General features: G+C 54.1%; 2 protein-coding genes across 3 annotated transcripts; one reads left to right on the top strand and one right to left on the bottom strand.

The window, feature by feature from the left end:
• Positions 1-484: 484 nt before the first annotated feature.
• Positions 485-4,761, bottom strand: RPS3A (ribosomal protein S3A). Of its 2 annotated transcripts, XM_082316385.1 has the most exons (6): positions 4,645-4,761; positions 3,696-3,799; positions 2,322-2,509; positions 1,939-2,147; positions 1,221-1,330; positions 485-647 (listed from the first exon to the last, which is right to left on the bottom strand). In XM_082316385.1, exons 1-6 carry the CDS (start codon positions 4,704-4,706, stop codon positions 526-528), a joined length of 795 nt encoding a protein of 264 aa, XP_082172511.1. In that variant the 5' UTR covers positions 4,707-4,761; the 3' UTR covers positions 485-525. The 2 variants fall into 2 exon arrangements, with proteins under 2 accessions (XP_082172511.1, XP_082172512.1); XM_082316386.1 differs by lacking the exons at positions 485-647; positions 1,221-1,330; positions 2,322-2,509 and having other exon boundaries at positions 1,962-2,147.
• Positions 4,762-6,860: 2,099 nt separating this feature from the next.
• LOC309591974 (ribonuclease CL2-like) lies at positions 6,861-7,292 on the top strand (the record flags this gene model as incomplete). Its single annotated transcript, XM_082314983.1, has 1 exon — positions 6,861-7,292. One exon carries the CDS (start codon positions 6,861-6,863, stop codon positions 7,290-7,292), a length of 432 nt encoding a protein of 143 aa, XP_082171109.1.
• Between the last annotated feature and the right edge of the window lie 1,409 nt (positions 7,293-8,701).

Raw genomic sequence — 8,701 nt, 5'->3', positions numbered from 1 at the left:
TACAACTTAAAGATCGTTTAACACCTTTTTTGAGTATCAGAGACCAAATCTATCCCATGAGAGGCCGTATCAAGTAAATTACCACCAAGAAGCTTAACCATACACATACGAATTTCTCAATTAAGTATTCTGATAAATCCCTACAGCTTCCTTGTAATAAAAAATTCTGAAACGGTAAGTTTCCCTGTGTGGCACCCCATTTGCCCAGCACAATGCTCCTCTTCGAAGCATCTTTCACCAATAGAACAGAAGCTACCACCTCTGCGCACATTCCGCAAGATTTCTTTCACGAGGACCAAAATTACTGGGGAAAAAACAACACACAGAATCTTGGTATTGTACTTCCCACCTTTCAAGAAGGACAAACCGCCTTCTTCCACCCATCTCGCAACACCAATCATGAAAAACAGATCCAAGGCAACAGGTTTACCTTATTAAAAACCCATCCACACATCCAGTACCAATGCAGGCAACCAAACATTAGTTCTGTATATTAAAACTTTTATTTTCGATCAATTTTCAGTTTCAGACAGACTCTTGCACGGGCGGCTCGTATCCATCAGCTCGCTCTACTTTAGTGCCTGCCTCATCCCCAGAAGGTTTTCCAGCACCACCACCTTCACCATGCAGTTCCATCAGCTTGCCCACTGAAAAGAAGAAGTAGTGTAAGCAGTGAGAGATACACCTATTTAAAACAGCTTTAAATTACCGAATTGCTCATCATACACAAATTAAACCAGAGAACATTTAATGTAGGTATGATCAAGTCCATTCCAGAAAGATCTTGCAAGGAGATGCTGCTGCATTAACTGACAGAGTCAGACAAAAACAGGCAGTGAAGTAAGTGCTACATGATGAAATTGCAAATTAAACTTTTCCTTAAAAAGGGGTAAAGTCAAGAACCTACTACTGCATTATATGGGAATGTCAGAAAATGGGGAAATAGAATCATTCCGTGTCATCTGGGACCGAAACATTTTGTCATCATTCATTCCCAAGCCAAAGCCTTTAAACATTCAGCAGCAGTTTCAGGCAAGGATTTAAAAAAGCCCCAAACTGAGCGATCAGTGCTTTGTCGGGCTAGAAGGACAAGCCTTTTAACAGCTGCTTAAGCTTGTGATGCTGCTTTAACATCTCTGTCCAAAAGCAAATGCATTTTAAAGTAATGGCTTCCCACATCCTCCTCTAAGAACGCTAAATGTCTGCAGTAATCAACTTACATTCAAACTTGGGCTTCTTCAGCATCTTAACCTTGCGGACATAGACATCGTGAAGAGGGTAAATGGACTGACACGCCTTCTCTATGTCTTTGCCAATGCTGTCTGGGATCCTGAGAAATCAGAGAGCACATCGGAACCAGAACGTTAAAAATTGTACCTGCTTCTTCATCAGCAACACAGGCTTAAAAGGATTCTTAAGAATACATAACATTCTACCGAAGCTCACGTCAGTACTACCTTCACTCTCTGACAGTTTTCTTCAAGTATGTTTAGATTCTAAGATTTTTTTCCTTGCAATGTTAGAAGGGATATAGTGCAAGTGTGCTCACTTTGAGAGCAAATCTGCAATCAAACTTTTGGAAGCAAACACCACGTTTTGGAAAACTTGCTTCTATCAGAAGGACCCAGAACATTCACAGCCCCAAGTGATCAGAATTACAATTTTAGTCTGTAGAAACATAAATCAAAAAATCTCTGGAGAGCCTGATTTTACATTTATGCAAACGTGGTGGTTGATGGGAGTCAAATATGACGCAGAGACTAAGAGAACATTCGAAGAAAACGGCACATCAGCTTTTCAACGCAAGAGGCGCCTTGCCTGGTCTCTGCCAAACAAGTACATGAAGCACCAGCGTTCCCCAAGTACTCAGTAACAACTGACCAACAACCAACTACTTAAGCTGTAAGGGAGAAAAATGAAAACACAGCCAAAGCTTACAGCTTATTGACAACTTCTTTCAGGTCATTGGTTTGGACCTCTCGGGTCATGATTTCCATCATCTTCTTGCGAATCTGTCGAACCTGCTGATGCTGGGCATAGGAGGTCTTGCGGATTTGGTTATTACGCTTCTTTGTAAAACCCACGCAGAAGAGGCGCAGTAGGTAACCATCAGTGGTTTTGACATCTACATGGGCTTCGATCATTGTCTGCAAAAGAAACGGTCATTTATCATCAACGTGACAGACAGGTTTCTCAAAACCATGCACCTGACATTCACTAATACTTGCTGATGCCACTTCAAACATAGCTTTGCAATGCATCAGTGGTTATCTCCTTTCCTAAAGGCACCAGCAACAACGCAGACCTTGGTCTTTACACACCTGCCACTTCTTGACCATGGAGCACATTTTATCCCGGGTGAGGTCCATTCCATGGAAATTGGTCAGACAGTTTTTGCCCTGAACGTCCTCAGTTATCAGTTTAAATTTACGGAAGGCAACCTCATCGTTCTGCAGATCAGCCAGGCTCACTTCAAATACACGACCCTTCAGGCCATCAGAGGCAATTTCTGTGTTACGGAACAGAACAGAACGCCTTTTGTTAACATTAGAAAAGTATTATTCAAGTCACATACTGAACTTCCATTTGATGTTTTCTAATAGTAGGCGATGCCACTAGCTTCACAGCTCTGAAGTTTATGTGTCTCTTGAGCAAGATCAAATCAACTCACAGAACCAAATATTGTATTTTGTTAACTTTGTGAGGAATCTTTTTAAGAGAATTGTATCAGATGCTGAACACAAATACTAGTACACTGCAGATTCCGTCACGTGTAATAGTTTGGGTTTGTTTTTTTTTAAAGTGGAAGGGGTTACAAAGTATTGGGAAATTATGGATAATAATGGAGATAAACATAAAAAGCCACGTGTGCTCAGCACAGATAAAGCAGTAACAAACACCTAAGTGCAGTCATTTCACAGCTCTACCTCTAACAACTAGCCATTTTAGCACTGGCTGACTCATACTTGGTTTACAGTGACCCTTATTTTACTTGTTTCACATGTATACAGGTCAAACTAATGATCATCTTCATAACTGTAAGTGCAACCAGAATAGTATAATGCAACTATTTAGCCATTTTACACAGCTAGCCTTCCAAAAAGTTACCTCTATCCAGATCATCCTGCATTCCTAACAGAGGCTTCCTTTTCCTATATATATAGGAAAAACCTTTATATAAAAAAACCCTTTACCATTCAGTGATACATCTACATATGCTCCCATTAAGTTAGCAATTCCAGCTCTCAGAGATCTCTCTTTACCTAGAAGTTTCACATTTCAGTCCCTCCTGAGGCGATGGTCTTTATGATCCTATTATGACCACAGTCCCCTCACCTCCTTCTCTGATAATCAGAATGACTCCTTAATTCTTAGCTTTCCTCAAATTCATCAGGTTTCCACAACAGCAGTTCATTAGAACCTTCAGGCACGTCCTTCTGTATCATATCCGTGGTTTGGTACTCTTGCACAAACAAGGACCACACCGCATTAACTTCCCCGCAACTAAGCTCATCGGTTTAAACAACTCTGTCAACTTAAGGAAACATTAGAGGCACTTGTTTTTTTTTAAAAAACTTCCAGGTTCGTAATATGAGTAAAACCTATTTGTCAACAGTTTTTTAATGAAGTCTCATTTGGAGTTAGCACATGCCACAAATACATCTCCCTCTACTGCATAAAACCCCACTACTCACTAGTTCCTTGAGTCCTGGTGACAAGTGTCTTCCCGATGTTTCGGATATTAAACATTGCTGGTGCTTTGACATCATACCAGTCTTTTTTGGAGAAAGGATCAACCCTTAATTTAAATAAAGCAGAAAAGCATTTTTTTACTATTTTTCTCAGATTAAGCCAGGCTGAAATGTGAGCTTCCTCCCCATATGCTTTGCAAAATGGAAATGCAAACGTCGACAATTTGTGCTTTCAAGTTTAAGGTGGACGGGTTGGTAAGTATGTGAATGCAGACAGTTAATGTTACCCATTACAGTGAGGCAGGCATTCATTTCCATTTACTTCAGGAAGACAAAAACCAATTGCAGAAGCATCGTGCAGCTAAGATGACAAAAAAACCGTACAGCGCTACAGCTCCGGCTGTCGCTCAGGAGCGATACAAGCACTGCACTGTAACTCCCCGTGAAGACCCCATTTGATTTCTTGACTCCTGCGGCGAAAACGCACCAGGCGCAGCGAAGCTCGCCCCAACGCCGCCCGATAACCCCCGCTTCGACAGCGAGCCAACTACGCCAGGCGCACTAGGCCCGAGCCCCCCGGGTTACAGCCGGCGCCGAGCGCGGGGCGCAGGCCCGGCCCTGCCCTCCCACACGCCGCCCGGCCGCCGAGCGCTCCCCACGCCGAGGCCTTTCCCGGCGCCGGGGCAGCGGGCACATGGCGGGGGTGCAGCAGGCCCAGCTCGGCCGGGACCCCCCCCTCCCCGCCCCGCCGCGGGCTCTCCCCGCGGGCCGCCCCTCCCGCCGCCACGCAGCCCGACCCGCGTCCAGGCGAGGCCCGCGCCCGGCCGCCGCCATGACAGGAGCGGCCGGCTCCCGGCCGCCGCCATCCGCCCCGCATCCACGGCATCCCGCCGCCGCGGCCCCCCGCCCAGCGCCCCCGGGCCCCGTCTCCTCCTCCCCCGGCCGCCCTTACACTTTCTTCTTGGCGCCCTTCTTGCCGCCCTTGGTGAGGCGCTTGTTCTTGCCGACCGCCATGGTCGCGCCCCGCCGACGAAAAGGCCGGAAGCGGCCGCTCGCGCGAGATTATACGAGAGTGGGGCTCGCGCGAGAACTGCGGGCGGCGGCGGCGGCGCTCTCGCGAGAAGGGGCCGCACCTCGCCGGGAGGGGGCGGCCGGCCCCCGGGACGTACCACAGCCGGACGGAACCAACGGCGCGGGGGGCGGGGGGAAGAAACTTTGAAAAATTTTTAAAAATTTTAAAAATTAAAAATTAAATTAAAAAACCTAAAAAATTAAAGCGCAAAACATCAGGGCCTTGTGTTTGCGGTACGCAGCTCGCCCGCCACGCCAGCCACCACTGGGAGGCAGGGCTGGCGCAGAGCCTTGCCAGGCGCCCGGGCTTGCTGCTGCGGCCGCGGCCGCTGCGGCCCCATCCCAGCCGCCCCCGGGCGGCGGCGGGCAGGGGGTGGCCGGCGGTGGCGGCGATGGCAGCCCCGGTAGCCCCGGTCCCGCTGCCGCGCCCAGCAGGAGCGGGGCCTTGTCAGCCTCAGGGAGCCAGCGGGGCTCGGGCCAGGCGCCCGAGCGCTTCCCACCGCCGGGGCTGTGAGACTGGGAGGGGGGTTTCGGCAGCGGCCCGGGCAGCCGCCGAGGGGCCACCGCCGTCCAGGGCCCGGCGCTCTCCACGGCCAGCCTTAGACCTCGTCCGGCTCTTTCGGGGAAGGTGGTGCCCAGGACCGAGCCTGCCGCAGGCTGAAGGAGGCGGCGGGCCCGGGCCGGGCAGGGGGGCAGCTCCGCGCTGTCCTCGGGGACGAGTGGGGCAGGCCTGACGCTGAGAGGCGCTCGGGGCTCCTCGCAGCGGCCCCTGGCCGGGGCTGAGGCCCGCTGGCGGAGCGTCGCTGTCCGCCTCGAATCGCTGGTGGGGTCAGACGTGGGTCCTCGCGCAGAAGGGAGGCAGCTGAGGGCTCCTGTCCGCTTTCCTCCTCATCCTCCCTTTGCCACGTCCCCTCACAGTCTCTGTCATGTCTTTGAAGAGGAGGATGGAGACCGCTTGCACCCGGTGGCGACAGCACGCCTCTCCCTCTGGAGGGGACACGGTCTCCTTGGGGCTCCATCAGGTTCTCCCTGATGGTCGAGGGAATATGGTAGGGTTTTGACGGGTTCAGGCTGGCTCCTGGCTCTTCGCTTGTCCCCGCAGCCGGGAGCGTGTGAGGTAACGGTGCAGCAAAATGCATCCTGGCGCTTCCCAGAGTACCAGCTTGCCTGCCAGGGGGCACAGGGGGAAGGGACGCATAGCTCCTGAGGCAATGCAGGGCAGCCGTGGACATACCACATCGTCCAAAAGGGGCAGGAGCGGCTGTCAGCTGCCTTGGAGGTGATGCTGACAGCCTGCCTCCCCAGCCAGGGAACTAGGTATCTTGCCGTGCCACCCAAGAGGACCCAGGTGTCCTGCCCGCCGTGGGACACGTGGCCGAGGCCAGAATGCATGGTCCAAGGCAACATGGGCATGGGGCACCCGAGGGGACGTGCGCAGCCAGTCATGTTAATGACTACCTAATGACCTTGGGGGGGCTGCGAGGGGGAGCGGGGCCTCCTGGACGCCTGGCACCCCCCGCACGTCTGCTGGACCTTGCTCTTTGCCCTGCCCCTCCTCCTGGATCCTTGCCCATTGGGCCCAGCTGGGGTCAGTATAAAAAAGGTGCGGAGGAGTGGGAGGGATCCCAGAGACCCCGAGGCCATAAGGGAAACTGAGGCGCGCACACACAGAGGTGCGGGTGAGGATGCGTAGGGGACCAGAGGGTCTGTGGGAGGGGACTGTGAGGGACCCAGCATCCAGTGGGGAAGGGAGGATATGTAGGGGATCCGGGTGTCGGGGCAGGGGTGGGTCTATAGGGGACCCAGGGGTCCGGGGGAGGGGGTGTTCTGTAGGAGACCCGGGCTTCTGGGGAGTGCAGAACTGTGGGGGACCCCGGTGTTCATGGGGTGTTCTGTTGGGAACCCAGGCATCCAGGCGGGATCCACAGATGGCTCGGGTGTCCAGGGAGGGGGTGCCCATGCATTTAGAGGGGATTTGTAAGGGACCCATGTATCTGGGAGGGGGAATTTGTAGAGGAATCAAGGGTCCAGGGTGGGGTTTTTCAGTCGGGGGCCCGGAAGTCCAGATGGCCCTGACCCCACTTTCAGCAGGTGCCCATGGCGGGCTGGGCCCTGTGCATGGCCCTGGTGCTGGCAGCACTGTCGGAGGCGGTGGGCGAGAGCCGCTATGAGAAGTTCCTGCGGCAGCATGTGGACCACCCCCGGACGTCCGCGCTCGCCACGCACCGCTACTGTGAGACCATGCTGGCGCGCCGGCGGGTGACGGCCCCGGGGCGGCCCTGCAAGCCCTCCAACACCTTTGTGCACGCACCGGCCGAGGAGCTGGTGGCTGCCTGCACCCAGACGCCCGACGCAGCGGGGTTCCAGAGCACCCCGACCTCCATGAGCCTCACAGCCTGCCGCCTGCGGGGGGGGGACACCCGGCCCCCTTGCGCCTACCGGGCCCGGCAGCTCCAGCACCACGTGCGTGTCTCCTGCCTTGGCGGGCTGCCCGTGCACCTCGCTGGCACCCATGCCCCCCCACAGTGAGGCTTGATTTTGGGGGGGCTGTAGGTGGGGACATAGATTCTTCCTCCCACGGGGCGCTGCGTTAGGGCCTGCAATAAAGGAGGTGCCAAAGGCCTGGGCTCCAGCATCAGCTTCTGGGGGGACCCTGCGATCCTACCCTTCTCTGGGTGCCCCTGAGCCCCCTTGGGTGCCCCCAACCCTGTCCAAGGGGGAGCTGGCCCCCCACATGCCCCATAAACCCCTGGGTTTCCCCAACCTCCTGGGTGTCCCTAGGGTCCCTCTGACCTCCCCTGTGCCCCATAGAGTCCCCTTTCCTGGGTGCTCCACAACTCCCCTGGGTGCCCCATTAGCCCCCCCAGGGTCCCCCTCATCCCCTGGATGTACACCCAACTCTCTTCCCCAGTATCCTGACCCTGTGGGTATCACATTGCTTTCCTGGATGCCCCATAGCTCCCACAGGGTCTCCCAACCTCCCACATGCCTCCTAACGCCCTGGGTACCCCCGACTTCCCCCATGCTTGCCCTATAAACCCTCATGTGCCCTGCAGTCCCTTCTCCCACATGCCCCTGACCCCATCCGGGGCCTCTCTAGGGCTGAGGCTGCTCTCGGGCCCCCATGGCACCCCGCTGGAGCCGAGCACCGGCTGGGGCCACACGCAGCCCTGAACCACCTCCCCACGCACGCTGAACACACGCAAAAACACAACACGCACACAGGCAAACACACAACGCACACAAAACATGCACTGGGCATACAACACACAACCACACACCACACTCACGACACAAAACGTACACACAGATGTTCTCCTACACACAACAGGCATACGCAGCACAAACACACACACCCCACAGACACAATACACAAGCACATACGCACAACACACTACGTGCACGTGCATACGCAAACAAGTGTTTTCTTGGGTTTGGATGGGATTTCATGTGTTTCATCTTGTTCGTCACCTCTTGTCCTGCCACTGGGCACCACTAAGAGGAGTGTGGCTCCCTCATCTTCATTCCTCCCCATCAGTACTTAGCAGTACACTGATAAGCTCCCCCTGCCTGAGCCTTCTCTTCTCCAGGATGCGCAGTCCCAGCTCCCTCAGCCTTTCCGCTTATCAGAGATGCTCCAGTCCCTTCATCATCAGCAGCCCTTTGCTGGACTCCCTCCAGTATGTTCATGTCTCTCCCGTACTGGGGAGTCCAGCGCTGGATCCAGCATTCCAGGTGTGTCTCAGCAGTGCCGAGCAGAGGAGCAGGATCACTTCCCTCCACCTGCTGGCAGTGCTCTGCCTGATGCAGCCCAGCAGGCTGGGGGTCCTCTTTGCTCTGGTCCTGTTGCCGAGGGAGCCCTGAGGACTTGGATGGAAGTGTTGACATCCAGGTGCTGTGCTGCGGCAAGAAGGCAGCCCGAATGCACTCAGAAATTG

Source organism: Platalea leucorodia, assembly GCF_965183815.1.
Source record: "Platalea leucorodia genome assembly, chromosome: 6".
In the NCBI taxonomy this organism is placed as follows: domain Eukaryota; kingdom Metazoa; phylum Chordata; class Aves; order Pelecaniformes; family Threskiornithidae; genus Platalea; species Platalea leucorodia.
This window is presented reverse-complemented; position numbering and strand designations above follow the sequence as displayed.

Excerpts from the sequence above, each read along its gene's own strand:
- RPS3A (XM_082316385.1), bottom strand. The coding sequence starts at position 4,706 with ATGGCGGTCGGCAAGAACAAGCGCCTCACCAAGGGCGGCAAGAAGGGC. Across the intron at positions 3,800-4,644 it reads AAGGGCGCCAAGAAGAAAGT|GGTTGATCCTTTCTCCAAAA; the intron begins GTAAGGGCGGCC and ends ATTTAAATTAAG. Across the intron at positions 2,510-3,695 it reads CACCAGGACTCAAGGAACTA|AAATTGCCTCTGATGGCCTG; the intron begins GTGAGTAGTGGG and ends TCCGTAACACAG.